The sequence below is a fragment of the Manis javanica genome, chromosome 6 (assembly GCF_040802235.1).
Source record: "Manis javanica isolate MJ-LG chromosome 6, MJ_LKY, whole genome shotgun sequence".
Classification (NCBI taxonomy): domain Eukaryota; kingdom Metazoa; phylum Chordata; class Mammalia; order Pholidota; family Manidae; genus Manis; species Manis javanica.
In genome coordinates this window covers 11253358-11269554 of record NC_133161.1, presented here as the reverse complement: position 1 = coordinate 11269554, position 16197 = coordinate 11253358, and the positions used below count along the sequence as shown (strand labels likewise).

General features: G+C 55.8%; 1 protein-coding gene across 7 annotated transcripts; it reads left to right on the top strand.

The window, feature by feature from the left end:
* Positions 1–1315: 1315 nt before the first annotated feature.
* Positions 1316–15683, top strand: EPHB6 (EPH receptor B6). Of its 7 annotated transcripts, none has more exons than XM_036994500.2 (18): positions 1317–1624; positions 8134–8210; positions 8499–8679; positions 8946–9010; positions 9265–10018; positions 10787–10875; positions 11304–11577; positions 11661–11785; positions 11998–12160; positions 12405–12519; positions 12692–12744; positions 12941–13060; positions 13188–13453; positions 13694–13867; positions 14382–14531; positions 14788–14981; positions 15102–15257; positions 15363–15683. In XM_036994500.2, the coding sequence occupies exons 3-18, from the start codon at positions 8580–8582 to the stop codon at positions 15469–15471; spliced, it is 2907 nt and encodes a 968-aa protein (XP_036850395.2). In that variant the 5' UTR covers positions 1317–1624; positions 8134–8210; positions 8499–8579; the 3' UTR covers positions 15472–15683. The 7 variants fall into 7 exon arrangements, with proteins under 7 accessions (XP_036850396.2, XP_036850395.2, XP_036850394.2 ...); XM_036994499.2 differs by having other exon boundaries at positions 10720–10875; positions 11227–11577; positions 13697–13867; XM_073238313.1 differs by having other exon boundaries at positions 10720–10875; positions 11227–11577; positions 15102–15266.
* Positions 15684–16197: the final 514 nt, after the last annotated feature.

Sequence of the window (16197 nt, the reverse complement as noted above, 5' to 3'; positions counted from 1 at the left end):
TGACAATGAAGGCAGCCCTCTACCAGTTTCAGAGCAACGGGAAGAAGCAGGATAGCGTTGGACTCATACAGCAAATGGGCTTATTAATGATGTCCAAATGCAGAGTCATTCAGCATCATTAGGCTTATTAATTGACTCCAAAGTTGAGAGGGAACCAACCCCCTTGCCAACCCGAGGGCTAGTTCCGTCCCCTTCACCTTCTCAGTCACTCAGTCAGCCAATTCATTAAAGCCTGCTTTGTTTCTCCCAGGTGCCTCCTAATGAGTTTCATTGTTTTGTTTATTGTGCTTGTTGGCTAATCTCTTTCCCAACTTTCCTTGGTTTCTGAATGCTCTTTAAGTACCAGTTGTGATCAGCCCGTTTGCAGCTAGTGCTTTAATAAACAAGTCTTGAATAAATTAAAGAAGTAGAGAATAAAACAGGACAGGGTGACTTGGGGAACCGGAAAGGCCAGAGGGAGTTTCACCAGATGCGTGTGGTCCTGGAGAGAACCAGCAGGTGGTAGCAACACTTCTAGGGAAGCGCCCCCCGGGGCTCAGCGCTGTAGGGCCGAACGGTAGACCCCAAACCCTATCTTCGGTTTGAGAAGAGGCTGGGGGTGGGCGGAAATATTCTTCCTCTCGGCGCCCGCTCGGTTCCTCCACCCTTCCAGGCCCCCGCTGAGAGCTCGTTCCACCGCCGCTCAGCCCCGTGGGGAGCTTCTCTCCCGGGAGCGGGCAGGGGAGGAGCACCCAGAGGCGCAGCGACTTGCCCGGGCGGTGGAGAGCCGGCACCCACGTCTGGACTTCCCCTCTCAGACCCAGGCTTCCCTGCCCTTTGGGGAGGGTGGAGGGAGGGCGAGCGAGGTCAGAGGCTCCAGCCTGTCCAGGAACCCGGGGCCACGAACAGGAGAGGAGTTTGGGGCTAGAGCAGGCGCCCCGCCGCCCGTCCACCTGCTGCCGTCCACGCCCACCCTCCCGCGGGCCCCCCGGACCGCCCGCCAGCCCACTCCTTTTCCTGCGTTCTCTCCTCCGCTCACACCCACCTGAGTTCAAACCCGAGTAGGAACTACAGCGGTGGGTTTAGTGTCCCGAGTTGACTCAAAGCAGGGGAGGCGAGGGGCGCGGGCGTTGGGGCCGGCCGCCCTCCGGGGCGTCGGCGCCCCACTGCCGGGCCCGGAGCCCGCGCCTGCCCTCCTCGGAGTCCCCGGCCTCCGCCCGCGCGGCCCGGCGGAGGCGGCGCCCCGGAAGAGCGGAGCGGGAGGGCGGCCGCTGGGGCCGGCGGGGGGCGGGCCGGGCCGGGCGGGGAGGGGCGCGGAGGGGCGGGCCGGGCTGCGCTCGCTCCAGCCGCCGCTCCGGCGCAGACCTGCGCGCCGCGGGACCCGCGGCCGAGCGCGGCGACGGCGAGCGCTACGCGGGCCCCGCTCGATCCCCGGGCGCCCCGCCTCCAGGGCAGCCTCTGGTGCCAGCCGCCCCCCGTTCTCCGGGACCCCGGAGAGGCGCGGCCCCTGGCAGCCCCCGGCCGCGGCACCGGGGACCCGCACCCGAACCGACACTCGGGCAGCGCCGGGCGAGCGCGGGGAGCCGCAGCTCCAGCGCGGGGCCTCGTGGGGCGCAGAGCGGCGGAGCCTGTGGCCGGCGCGAAGGTGAGCCCCACGGTCGCCGACGGTTTGGGGGCCGAGGGGGCGGTGTGCCCGGAGACAGAGGGATTCAGGTTTGCACAAGTAGAGGGTTTCTTCAGGCTGGGCCTCTGCAGATCCTCACTCAGGGGCCTCCTGGGGGTGTACCGAGTATCCCTCCCCAAGGCGAGAGCGGGGTTCATGAAACTGCCAGCCTGGCACCCCCCCCTGCACCCCAGCAGCTGCCGCTGATACCCTGTTAACACTGCAGCTGCGATCCCCCACTGTGGCTGCACTGACACCCCGCTGGCTCTGGCCTGGGGTTCTGATCTAGGGGTCCTCACAGAGGCCGGTTCCCAGCGTTCTGAAAAAGATTGCCCACCCATCCGCCCCCAGGGGCATCTTTCCAATCCCGGAGGAGTGGGGAGGAGCAAGAAGGCTGACTCCTGCCCACCGGCCTGACCCCATCACCACACCTGAGCCTTGGAGGGGAGGGGAGGCTCGTGCTCCCCAGCCGTCACCCCCAAGTTGCAACCAAAGTCTACTGCCTGCTGCTGCCACAGCTCCACCCCTCTCTTTACTGGGTGCTTGGCCCTACCTGTCCCACACCCCCACCCACCACTCTTGGCTGTCTGGCACCCTCTTTCCTCCCACCCCTGGGGGAGCTGGCATGTGCCCAGCATAGCTGATGTTGTAATGTCCCTGGCAGTGCCCGTGGAGAGAAGCAGCTGGGCCTGTTCCCCATAAGTTAACCAGGGCCAGGCCCTTCACAGGCCAGGAGAACTTGACTCAGGCTCTGGAAGGGAGATGCTGGTGCAGTGGGAAAGGACTGGGATTTGGGCAGCCCAGGGAACCTGTCCATGTAATGGGGCACTGGAGGGATGAGACTTGCCAGAGCTGTTCAGAGGGGCCACATGGCTCTCTCAGAGCAATGGACCTTTTTTTCTCTCAGTAAGATTAGGGTGCAGGCTCCTATGTACCTACCTAGTGGCCTTGGGAGAAGACTCCTTTGGAGTCTGTTGGTTCATTTGGGGTGCTAGAAGATGGCTGGCAGTGACCGCTGGGTCACCGGAATGCTGGGGAGCGACAGGCAGTGGTGGGCTGAGTGTGGGAAGGGCAGGAGCTTTCCCCCTCTGCACCAGCTGCTCTCCCAGCTCATCCCCGGGTCCTGAGCTGGGCCCGGGGTCCTGTGTCCTCACAATACGCCCCACTCGGTGGAAGGGGCTGTGGGGTTCCGGGCAGCCTCACCAGCCCCTTTGTCTACTTCTCTCTCCCAGCCTGGGTGTTACTGCAGAAGCAACTGCTGGGGCAGAGAGCTATTCACAGCCCGACTAGGGGTGGAGAAGCGACAGGCCCAGCGTGAGGGAGAGGGCTCATGGGCATCTGCCACCAGCACGAGGACCACTTGGGATCCGCACTCATGTGCGTGCGGTCACATGCACACCTCCCAGCACACCTGCTCATCTCACCTCTCCACACTCCCTTACACACTCACACTTGCCCTCACAGGCTCGGGCCTGGTACTTGTAAATCTCCCCCACACATGTACCGGCCGCCCCCACAGCCTCCCTGATGCCCTTTCCCAGAGCCGTGCATGTCCCGGTCAGTGCACAGGCAGTGCACAGCTCTCATTCTAAGTGGCTGTCTGGCTAGACCCAGACACTGCCTGCATCTTAACAGCCTTTCCAGCTCCACAGCCTGGGAGTGGGAGGCACAGTCACCTGCCTCTGCGTGCTCTGAGGGACAATCGTGGGAACTGGAGGCCTCGAGGGACACAGGACTGTCCTCTGCTAGGTAATCCACAATTTGGCTCCTCCAGCCAGGGCAGCGGGGGCCAGAAGCCCTGGAGGATAGCCGCCTCCTCACTGTCTGCTCTGGATGCCCCTGTAAAGGCCAATAGGATCCTTTTCAAGGCAGGTGGCCAGAGCTGGGAGAGCTACCGAGACCACATCCAAGGTGGAGATTAAAGGGCAGAGGCTGCAGCATTAAGCTGAGCAAGGATTATACTGGAATTTCCTGGGTGTTTAACAGCTGAGAACAGGACAGAGGACAGGGCCTGTGGTGCTGACCCCTCCCACGCTGGCCCTGTGGCTAACAGGTGTAAGGAGCAGCTCAGCAACCACACCAGACACGAAACCACTGATCCCTTTGGGCCTGGGACCTGCAGCACATTTGCCTCACTGCATGTCCTGTCTTGGCTCACTTCTCGTGGGTTCCAAGTGCACAGCCCCCTCCCGTCGGTCCTCCATTTCCCTCTGAAGACAAGGTCCTTTGCTTGACACCGTATAGGAGAAGAATGGTATTATCAGTGGGACAATTTGAACTTTTTGGGAAAGAAGCGTAAGGAAAATCCAGGAATGAAAGTTATTTTGCTCCCCCCCCATTCCCAGCTCCTACTGCCTCTCCATCTCTGCTTTCTTTTTAAAGATGAAAAATTTTATATAATTTTGAAGCCCAGAGGAAGAAGTTGGGGGTGGGGGGTAAGGGTGTGGATAAAACGTAAACACGTGCTATAGTAGTCTAGGTTTTTAAAATATTTTTCTTTTTTGTTCAGATTTTTGTTTTAATTATAAAAATAAGATCTGCTCACTGCAATAAGAAAAATATGTGTAAGACAAAGGTAATAATCCCCCTACCTACCATCCTCCATCTCTACCTCCTACAGAAACCAATTTTAATGGCCCAGTGCATCATCTGCCATACCTTCCTCCCAGCTTATTTGGCTTATATTATTTAATTTTTTAAAATTCACTTTGTGGATTGAGGTGCATCAATTAAGGCAGCTTGCCTTGTTCATAAAAGTATCATGTTTAGCATTTTCAGTTGAGGACAGTTATTTTTTTTTACTTCTTACCGATTTACTCATTTAATTCATTTCTCAACCTTTAATTTTATGGATAACAGGACTCACAAGCTATGATTTATAAGCTAAGAGTCTACACATCTTTAATCTTTGCCAGTTTTTGAAAACAAAATACAGCCTCAATGCCTACAAAACTGTCATGTTTTTTATCAACCAAAGAAATGTCGCAGGCTTGTGGATGCAGTGCCTCTACTGTAGCAAAAAGATAGAAAGTGATATATCCAGAAAAGAAGCTGAGAAAAAAAAATGTGAAGTCAGAGAATGCAATTTTTGTCACACAAAACCTCATGTAATCAATCTCATTTTCTGAGCTACCATTTTACATTCACATTTCTGCTGCTTCTGGTGTTTTATATTTTTTAAAACCGTACACACATCTGAAATCTGCATGTTTTCCTGATTGGGATGAGTTTTCTGCTCTTTCATGGGTTAGAGGATTTCAAAATACTGACCATTCTCGAGCTGGAGGAGATGCAAGGATCTGAAGCCGTCCTATCTGTGTTTGTGTGGTGGAAGGGATGTGCTTGGCTGCTCCCAGGATGCACTCCTGGGCCAAATGCGGAAAGATGTCTTACTTCTCAGCCACTGAAGGCATCTTTGAAAATCAGGTTCTGAATCCTGCTTGTTTTTAGTGTTCCAGGCATGGGGATGGAGTTGCATGTTCTTGTCACTTACATTTCTCCCTTTGAAACTTCTTTCTGAAGAATCTGCAGTGGTGGGCATTAGTTGATAGCAATTTCTTCCACATCTCAAAGTTGACTCTTTCCTTATTTTTAGTCTTGCCATAGAGATCCACTTAGGTTCTTTCTACATTTTAAAAAATAAGACTTGAATTTATCTGTTTGTTTGAGAACTAAGAACTGACCTTATTTCCAAGTCTCACTCAGCCACAATTTTTTTTTTTTGAAGAAACTTGTTTATAACCTTCAATCTTCTGGACCCAGATCTAAAAAAAGGTCTCATCAAACAGCGAAAGGAAACTTCTAGGTACTTGAGGATCTTCCACCACTGCTTTTTAGTGAATATCTTTGTTCTTAGTAAAATTTTTAATAATTACTGAAGTGGCAATCCCCATGCAATGTCTCCATTTTACTCTCTTCTTTCTGATTCCCCTTGACGACAGAAGCTGAGTGGCTTTAACCTGTTTCATCATTGCTTTTGCTCCTTCCTGGATCTTCTGGAGAGAGGCTGGCTTCATGTTGTCACCAAGATAACATGCTAAGACTACACACGTCCGCCCTTATGACAGCCACAAGCTACTGTTACGTGTATTATAATCAAATACTTTGCCATTCCTCAGCTTCCAGAATGTTCCATATTGCACGGCTGATGTGATACGCAGTGCATCTCTTCTCTTGTGTTTTGCTGTCTCTCAAAAAAAAAGTGCATTGAGATTCATCCAAAATGTTTATTATCCCTTCTCCATGATTATTTGTCTGGTTGTAAGTTTAGGAAGACACCATGCTTACAGTTTCTTCTTTGTACAGATTCCAGAATCTACCCATGTTCTGACTGAGAGAGGCTATTTTAAAGTACATCTGCTGGGCAAATGGTATAATAGCCTTCACTGTTAAAGACATTTTGCTGGCATTCTCAGTTCTTCGTAACAGCATTCCTAAAGACTCTATAACTCTGAACAGAATCTGGTCGACTTTGGTGTGTCAAGCATGTCTTCAGATTAAGCCATTGAATGAGTCTGGGGGTGCACCTACACCATGACTTACTTCAGGATATTTATTAAACAGCCATTGGTAATGAGGCCATGCTTTTTACTTCATGATCTCCCTGTTCTTGGAAACATTGATTTAATCTGTGAGTGGGTCTAGTAGCATTTGCAAAGAATCTCTGTTTCTTAGGAATACTTTGCCGTATGGAAATGCTTGCTTTCCCACTTTTATTGAGATATTGACATATAACATTGTGAAAATGTAAGATGTCCACATGGCACTTTGGAAATGCTTCTTAGTTGCCTCCATATGCAGTAAGTTGAACTCTATTTCATAAATAGGGTTCTAGAGGGATGAAAGGTAAATTTCGGTGGCCAGTTGGCACTTCCTACCACACATCAGTCCATACAGCTGTAGAAACAGTCTTTTCATGATAACCATATGGAGATAATACTGAAGGCTTCATCTTACAGTACAGGCAGCATTACCAGAAAGAAAATTAGTAGAGTCAAATTATGATTTTCACATTTATCAATATTAAATATAGTTTAACAGTTGGGATTTCAGCTTCATTGTGAAATGTAGTTTTCAATGGTACCATGAATGACATGGCCACAAAGCCAGGAGAAATCAGATTCCAGCTTTCCAATTAGTTGTTTGTTTTATTCTTAGTCCAGTGTCTTTTGAGCAACACGCCTCTTGTTTTCCTGTCTATAGAAATAAATGGAATCTACTGCTCTCATAGATTCTTGAGACTCAGCCATGAGGAAAGAGATAGGTCACCACTAATCTCTAGACCAGTGAGCCAAGGAAATTCTGAGCCCACTTATCTTAATTGTGACCCTGGAGGCAGTCATACCTCCCTAGCCTGTGCATGTGAGCTGTAGTGGTGTGCCTCTCAAAGCTTGGGAACGTTTTATATGAAAGGGCAGCTTATTACATAGTCCCCAGAAATCATTTTGAAGGCATGAAGACTGTTTTGATTCATTTTGCTAAACTGTTATTAGCTACTGATTTAAAGGAAATTTTAACTAATGATTTAATTGAAGAGATATTTTATGTATATACAAGATTTTTAAAATACAGATATTTAAGGGAATATAGTGAGAAAAATCTCCCTTGCCCTATCACCATCCTCTCCCTGTCCCTTTCTTTCCAGGTTTTGCTTACCCTTCCTAACGATCCTTACATTTTATTTGTCCTTCTCAAGCCACCAGCCTGGAGAGCATATACTACACCGTTCTACACTGGACTACTTTCACTTGGAAATTATTTCCATATCAGTACATAACACTAGCCCTTATTCCCTTTTAAGTTAGTGCTATAATTTTTACATCATCTTCCTGTTGATGAGCAATTACCTTACAGTCTTTCCCTTTACAAACAACTTGGCAATAAATATTGTTGTTTGAACATGTGTGCACGTGGCTCCAAGTTTACAGTACCTGATGAACAAATTCTTAGAAGTGAAACTGCTAGATGGACATCACCAATTGTCCCTCCAACCTGAACTCATAAGCTCAGTGAATATAAGAGAGCCTACTTCCAACAGCTTCTCCAAACTCATGCATCATGAATCTCATAATATTCAACATGCTTTCCTTTCACTGTGAGCAAACTAGAAGCATCTCTTCATATACGTGAGGCATATGCTTATGCTCATTTTTCTGTAAGCCATTGAAAATGTACCCCCTGTGGAGAGAGGACCTTTGTTCACAAAATGGAGGTATGTCAGACCTACATAGATCTGTCCCTTCTCTATGCTGGCTCGTTTATCACACGGCAGGAATCTGCACCTCTGTTATTTTGCATCTGCCCTGACCCCCTGGTCAGCCCCCACAGGGTTCCTTCTGCAGCCTCTCCAGCTTCACTGCCTCTCTGAAATGCCTTGAGTGCCCAAGTCTGATGGGGGTCAGGAAGTGTGGGTGAGGGGGATCTTGTGTCCCTAGGGAAGGAATAGCTTCTGACCTGCCTGCTCTTAATGAGAAGAATCTTCCGGCTTCCAGTACAGGGTGGCTGTAGAAGGAAGAGAGGAGAATAAATGAAGAGAAAGAACTGGAATAGCTCCTTCCATCAGGAAAGGGTAAGACTGGCCCAGAACTGCCCTGTGCTCTAAGAGGGTGGCCATGAGAAAGGGATGCTCAGAGAGGGGGGTTGAGTCACCTGCAGGGAGTAGGGAGGGAGCGACCTGGCACATGGCCCTCCACGATGGTAGACTTGGCACAGGTGGGAAGTCAGCTTCCGGCTGGCCCTCACCCCATGATGGGTGCTGGAGCGGTCTGAGAGCCCTAGGGGGAGACACGGGGTCAAGTTTTATGAAGCTATGCAGTTTCCTCCCACCGGCTGCTTCTGATCCTGTGTGTCTGCCTAGGAAGCAAGCTTGGCGGCAGACCCCCAGGCTCACAAAGCGGCAGCCCTGCCTGGGAGCGGGGTGGGGCCCTGAAGATGCCCCATGGCTGCTGAGGAGGCTGCCCGCTCAGGGAGCCGCGGGGCGGGCATGGTGTGCAGTCTGTGGGCCCTGCAGCTGCTGTCCTCAGTTCTGGCTCTGGAAGGTAAGACCGAGGCGAGACTGGAGAGGCCCCGCCTGTTGAGAGAGACCCAGCCTGGGGTGGGGAGATGGGAAAGATTCAAGAAATGCAGAACAGAGTGAAGACATCAGAATGGGGCAGGGAATGGCGTGGGTTTCAGAGAGAGGCTCCTGACAGACAGCTCTGCTCCTGCTGGTGAATTAAATGAGCAAGGGGGGAGGGCGGAGATTCTTTTTTTCCTTCATGGGAATGGGCTTGGCCACTGTGTGGGCCTTCTTCTCTCTGGGCAGAGATATTGCTGGACACCACTGGAGAGACATCTGAGATTGGCTGGCTCACCTACCCCCCAGGTGGGGTGAGTGCCCCCCTTTCACTCTGAGCCCATCGTCCCTTTTCTACCCTGCTCCCTAGAGTATGGAATCCAGGAAGGAGCCCCTGGGTAGCGACTGATGGGATAAGACTCCTTCCCTCCAGAGGAACAGGCCTTTGGGGTGTCGTCACCCTGCCTTGTATGCCATTCATTTTAATTTTCAGTGGAAGAGATATGGCCCCTGCTCCCTGCACCCCCAAGCCCCGAGCAGCTAACGCTGTCCCCCACCCTCCCTGCAGTGGGATGAAGTCAGTGTTCTGGACGACCAGCGTCGCCTGACTCGGACCTTCGAGGCATGCCACGTGGCAGGGGCCCCCCCAGGCGCCGGGCAGGACAACTGGCTGCAGACACACTTCGTGGAGCGGGGAGGGGCCCAGAGGGCGCACATCCGCCTCCACTTCTCGGTGCGGGCGTGCTCCAGCCTGGGCGTGGCCGGCGGCGCCTGCCGGGAGACCTTCACCCTCTACTACCGCCAGGCGGAGGAGCCCGACGGCCCCGACAGCCTCTCCGACTGGCACCGCAAGCGCTGGACCAAGGTGGACACGATTGCCGCGGACGAGAGCTTCCCCGCGTCCTCGGCGTGGGCCGTGGGCCCGCGTGGCGCCGGGCAGCGGGCCGGGCTGCAGCTGAACGTCAAGGAGCGCAGCTTCGGTCCCCTCACGCAGCGCGGCTTCTACGTGGCCTTCCAGGACACGGGCGCCTGCCTGGCCCTCGTAGCCGTTAAGCTCTTCTCCTACGCCTGCCCCTCCGTGCTCCGCGCCTTCGCCTCCTTTGCCGAGACGCAGGCCAGTGGGGCGGGCGGGGCCTCCCTGGTGGCAGCCGTGGGCGCCTGTGTGGCTCACGCAGAGCCAGAGGAGGATGGAGGGGGCGGCCAGGCAGGCGGCAGCCCCCCCCGGCTGCACTGCAACGGGGAAGGCAAGTGGATGGTAGCCGTCGGGGGCTGCCGCTGCCAGCCAGGCCATCAGCCTGTGCGCGGAGACAAGGCCTGCCAAGGTAAGACCCCGGCCCCCTGCGGCTAAGATTCCCCCTCCACCTCGGGCTCCTCTCCTGAGCACCCCAAACTTCATTTTGTCCCCAGCAGGTCAGGAATCAGCTATTTTAGGAAAGGGCTCCCGTTTTCTCTAGATTTATTTCCTAAAGCACACCAACTTGCTCTCATCTGCTCATCTGAAATTTCTAAAACTTTCTGGAGACTTCCACAGTCATTGCTGAGGATCCTAGGGCTGGGGGCCTGAGAAGCGATGGAGAACAAAAGGAGTTAAACTCCTGGGTCATCTTGGCATGGGGTCCCTTGTCCCCATTTGCCATCTAGTTGGGAAGGGATCATCCCAGGGCCAGGTGACCAGGATGCAGGTAGGGGAAGGCAGGGGACACTGGCCAAGGGGAGGGGGCCCTGCCACAGGGTGGAGGCTGCAGGAGGCCTTTGCAGAGGCAGTTACGCAGTCACGCCTGACACCTGCATCTGGTGCTTGGCCTGCCCGTAAGGCCCCCAGCCCACCTTGCGTTATCCGTCAGTGCAAACACAGTTCCACCCTAGCGCGACGACCCCAGGGATCATCAAAAGGGAGGAGAGGGTTTGGGGCTAGATCTCAGGAGGAAAGGACCCGCCCCTGGGGTGTGCAGTGGGTGGGGCTCAGGAGGGGGTAGGTGGAGCCAGTATGACGGCACCACCTTCACCCTCTTGTGCTCCTCAGCCTGTCCCAGGGGCACCTACAAGGCCTTGGCTGGGAATGGTCCCTGCTCACTGTGCCCTGCCCGCAGCCATACCCCTGACCTGGCAGCACCTGTGTGCCCCTGCCTGGATGGCTTCTACCGGGCCAGTTCCGACCCCCCAGAAGCCCCCTGCACTGGTGAGTCCCCCATGTGCCCCAGGAGAGGAAATGGGACTGGGAGTGGGGACAGAGAGGGAGAGCCTGTGGGTCACACAGTGGGGCTGGTTTGCGTTTGCAGTGACTTCTCTTTCTCTTGTGTCCTTGGTTCATTCCTTGCTACCCTAAACCTCCCTCTCGCTGACCCCATGCCCACCTGGCCCGCCTCCTGCCCTTCTCCTTCCACCTGCCTCTTCTGCCCTCTGGCCCCACGCTGGGCTCCGTCTCCTCCCCTCTGGGTGTCTACCTTCCCGGGCCTCCCTCCTTCCTCAATCACTCCCACCCACAACTCCCTCTCCTGTGGCCCTTTCCACTGCCCGGTGACCTCCCCAGGCCCTCCATCTGCACCCCGGGAGCTTTGGTTCGAGGTGCAAGGCTCCGCTCTCATGCTGCACTGGCGCCTCCCTCAGGAGCTGGGGGGGCGAGGGGACCTGCTCTTCAACGTCGTGTGCAAGGAGTGCAGAGGCCACCAGGAGCCTGGCAGCGGGGGCGCTTGTCACCGCTGCAGGGATGAGGTCCACTTCGACCCCCGCCAGAGGGGCCTGACTGAGAGCCGAGTGTTAGTCGGGGGGCTCCGGGCACACGTGCCCTACATCTTGGAGGTGCAGGCTGTCAACGGGGTGTCAGAGCTCAGCCCGGACCCTCCCCAGGCTGCAGCCATCAATGTCAGCACTAGCCACGCAGGTGAGCCTTACCTCTCCTTAGCACCCCCTCCCTGCTCCCGCTCCTTGGCCCTGGAAACCTCCCCACTAACCCCCCTGCCTCAGTTCCCTCCGCAGTCCCTGTGGTACACCAAGTGAGCCGGGCATCCAACAGCCTCACGGTGTCCTGGCCACAGCCAGACCAGACCAACGGGAACATCCTGGACTATCAGCTCCGCTACTGTGATCAGGTCAGGAGGGGTGGGGGTGCCCAGCAGGGCTGGTGGGAGCTCGAGGGCCACTGCAGGGGGTGAGAGGTAGGGGCCACCAGGACGACAGAGGTGCCAAGGAGCCTGCAGCAGGGGGTTTCAAGAGCGTGGGAGGGGCTGGAAGCTTTGTGGGTAGGAGCAAGGGTGAGGGGACTGGGGCAGGGGGCAGGGAGTGAGTGGCTGCCCCCTCCCAGGCACAAGATGAATCCCATTCCTTCACCCTGACCATCGAGACAAACACAGCCACTGTGACGCAGCTGAGCCCCGGCCACATCTATGGCTTCCAGGTCCGGGCACGGACTGCCGCAGGCCACGGCCCCTTTGGGGGCAAGGTCTATTTCCAGACACTGCCTCAAGGTGAGAGGAAGCCTGGACAGGGAGGGAGAGGCACTAGGCGGTGGTGAGGAGAGCCCAGGGGCTGCCCTTGCCTTGAGCCTTCGCCCAGGACCCTCCAGACCAGAGGCTGTGTGCAGGGGGGCTCCTGGCTGAGCAGCTGGCCTTCGAGTCCATGGGAGGATGGGGGTGGGCGCACCGGGCGAGTGTGGGTGCACGTGCATGTGAGACCTTGCCCGGCGGTGATCCTGGGCGCCTGGGTCCTCAGGTGAGCTGTCCGCCCGGCTTCCGGAGAGATTGTCCTTGGTGATTGGCTCTATCCTGGGAGCCCTGGCCTTCCTCCTGTTGGCGGCCATCACTGTGCTGGCTGTTGTCTTCCAGAGGTGCGCCCCTCCCTCTGTGCCCCCACGCCCCTCACTCTGGTTGCACAACCCCAAGTCCAGGCAGCCCCAGAGCCTGTGCTGAAACCCCCACTGACCTCGTCCTCTGCCACCCGGCGCACGCAGAGGTGGGAGGAAATGGGAAGGTATTCTAGGACTCGATTTTGTCCCCCAGGAAGCGGCGTGGGACAGGCTACACAGAGCAACTACAGCAGTACAGCAGTCCAGGTGTGGGGGGCTAGCACTGTGGGGTGCACAGGTGGAGAGATGGGGGCTCGGGGCTGGGAGCACCCCAGGCAAGATTGGGTTCCCCCAAAGTTGAGGGGTGCTCCTGAGCACCATGTTCGGAAGAAAGAGGACATGCCTGGGGTGTGTGGGCAGCACGGCTTCCCAGCACCCCTTCATAACAACCTATACATCTCAGGTCTTGGGGTGAAGTATTACATCGACCCCTCCACATACGAGGACCCCTGCCAGGCCATCCGAGAATTTGCCCGGGAGGTTGATCCTGCATATATCAAGATCGAGGAAGTCATTGGGGCAGGTACTGTGGGGGCAGGAGCAGGGAATGGGAAGGACTGGGGCCCCCTGGGAGCCTCCCCTGGCAGGATCACTTCTAAACAGGGCAGGACACCATAAGCCCTCTGCCCACCCTTGACACCCTCCCCCAGCTACACCTGTTCTCCCAGGCTCCTTCGGAGAAGTTCGCCGGGGCCGCCTGCAGCCCCGGGGACGGCGGGAACAGGCTGTGGCCATCCAGGCCCTGTGGGCCGGTGGTGCTGAGAGCCTGCAGACGACCTTTCTTGGTCAGGCTGCCGTGCTGGGCCAGTTCCAGCACCCCAACGTCCTGCGGCTGGAGGGCGTGGTCACCAAGAGCCGGCCCCTCATGGTGCTAACAGAACTCATGGAGCTGGGCCCCCTGGACAGCTTCCTCAGGGTCAGTCTGGCCTGGGAGAGGGAGGAGGGGCCCTGGGTGCTGGCAAGTTGGCAGTTCTCAACTGTCCTGGAGGCAGAGCCCTATGCCCTGCTTCCCGCCTCCCGTGGTCTTCATCCTTTATTCCCAGCGCATTTTCCGGTTCCCTGACCCCTTCACCCTCTTGTGCCCACGTCTGCTGTGCCATGTGTCGAGGTTCCCTGCCCCATTGCTGGTGGCTGATCTCTGCTCCCTGCCCATCAGCAGCGGGAGGGCCAGTTCAGCAGTCTGCAGCTGGTGGCCATGCAGCGGGGAGTGGCTGCCGCCATGCAGTACCTGTCCAGCTTTGCCTTCGTCCACCGAGCACTCTCTGCCCGCAGTGTGCTGGTGAATAGTCATCTAGTGTGCAAAGTGGCCCGTCTTGGCCACAGTCCTCAGGTAAGAGCACAGCCATGGCGGCTCAGCATCCTTCAGTAGATGCTGGAGGAAGAGCAGGACATGGGGTGGGCACCTCAGGTGGCATATCGTAATATCTGCAGTATTGGAGCTCACCCGTGCTCCATCCAGGATGGAGGCTGGGGTCAGAGACGGACAGGATTGAGGGATTTCTGGGCTCCAGGCCAGGCCATTAGACGGGGGAGGTGGGAGACCTGTAAAAACACCTAGAACCACCTCCTGGGCTTCCCCTAAAGCACAGAGTCCACAGAGTCAGAGCAGCTGGGTGCAAACCCTGAGCTCTCGAACCTCAATCTGTGTGACTCCACAGGTTCATACTTCTCTATGCCTCAGCCTCTGCACTATAAAATGGAGGTAATATCCTCTACCCTACAGGGTTGTTATGAGGATCGAACAAGATGCTTGATATGAAAGCCTGGACACACATCTGAGCATATAGTCGTTGCTCAATAAATGTGGCCACTACTCTGATTATCACTAAAAACCCCACCCTCAGGGCCCAAGTTGTTTGCTTCGCTGGGCAGCCCCAGAGGTCATTGCACATGGAAAGCATACAACAGCCAGTGATGTCTGGAGCTTTGGGATAGTGATGTGGGAAGTGATGAGTTATGGAGAACGGCCCTACTGGGACATGAGCGATCAGGAGGTGAGCTCTTGACCTAGACATTGCTGATGCCACACCCTCATCCTTCCAACCCCTGAGCCTCACAGACTCATCCACACTAAGACCTCCATTCTCTGATCCACCCACATTCTAAGTTCACATTGCTCTTGGTACCCATATTTTTAAGTTCCTTCTCCACCCAACCTCACGTTTCACCTGATGCCAGCCCCCAACCTAACAACATACTCCTTTCCACTAGCAGTAGCTTCCCATAGCATATCCTTCCTCTAACCCCCAGGTACTAAATGCAATAGAACAGGAGTTCCGCCTGCCGCCACCTCCAGGCTGTCCTCCTGGACTACATCTGCTTATGCTGGACACCTGGCAGAAGGACCGGACCCGGCGGCCTCATTTTGACCAACTGGTGGCTGCATTTGACAAGATGATCCGCAAACCAGACACTCTGCAGGCTGGCGGGGGCCCTGGGGACAGGTCTGGAGCTTGGGACTGGAGCCTGGGAAAGCTAGGGAGGGTAGATGCAAACCAAAAAGAAAACTGAGCAAAGGGGCAAAATGAAGGGGGGAGTTTGACCTGCCTGTGCCCCTCCCCCAGGCCTTCCCAGGCCCTTCTGACCCCTGTGGCCCTGGACTTCCCTTCTCTGGACTCACCCCAGGCCTGGCTTTCGGCCATTGGACTAGAGTGCTACCAGGACAACTTCTCCAAGTTTGGCCTCTGCACCTTCAGTGATGTGGTTCAGCTGAGCCTGGAGTAAGCAGGGTGAGGTGGGTGGTGGTCCTCCGGGCCTGAGGCCAGCAGTCATGCCTGGGGTCTTGGAGAAGCTGGCCCAGATTTGATCCGCTCCTTCCCCACCAGAGACCTGCCTGCTCTGGGCGTCACCCTGGCTGGCCACCAGAAGAAGCTGCTGCACAACGTCCAGCTCCTACAGCAGCACCTGAGGCAGCCGGGCTCAGTGGAGGTGTGAAGCCTAGGCAGGGAGCCCTGGACTGACTATGCCCGTGGCCAGCCGTGGACGCAGGCCCAAGGGGGACATGGGAGGCGCGTGCAAGTCTCCTTGGCTTCTGTGAGAGTTGCCTGCCACACTAAAGCCGACCGACCCCCTGGACACTTCACTCCTCAGCCCTCCGCCCCTCCATTGCCTCCCCCCACATTAAAGGGAAAGAAGTGATTCTGCAAGTTGGAGGTGTGGTGAGGCCTCAACCTGCAAGGAAGGGCTGGGAAGGCATTGGAGGGGTGGAGGCTGCCTGGAAGGGACACTGCGCAGTGAAGGCACAGGGGAGCCAAGGAGATAGTAGGGAACAACTTTAATTGGCAAGTAGAAGAAAGGTAGAGACTCAACCAGACCCAAAGCAATCCGTTCCTCTCACACAACTTCCCACAAGCCTCCCCCGCAGTTACCATCTGGAGCAGCCTGGGAAGGGCTGTCCTCTTGCTGCTGTGACACTGGGACAGAGACTGGGTACCTGTCCTTAAAGTGCTCTGTGCTGACAGTGCGGAGGACACGGGGAAGGCCTCCCGTGGTCCACTGCTCCTCATGGCCCAGCCGTGCTCAGGGTGCCGTGTGGGCCACCGTGGCAGCTATTTGCCCCAGAGCCGGGCATGCAGCGGAGACCTGGGACTCAGGTGGGCCGCACTTGCAGCTCTCAGAGCTGCCTGGGTGGGAGGCAGACCTGTCAGGGCTGGGGGTTTG

Excerpts from the sequence above, each read along its gene's own strand:
- EPHB6 (XM_036994497.2), top strand. The coding sequence starts at position 8,580 with ATGGCTGCTGAGGAGGCTGCCCGCTCAGGGAGCCGCGGGGCGGGCATG. Across the intron at positions 8,680-8,945 it reads CTCAGTTCTGGCTCTGGAAG|AGATATTGCTGGACACCACT; the intron begins GTAAGACCGAGG and ends CTCTCTGGGCAG. Across the intron at positions 12,520-12,691 it reads CTGGCTGTTGTCTTCCAGAG|GAAGCGGCGTGGGACAGGCT; the intron begins GTGCGCCCCTCC and ends TTTGTCCCCCAG.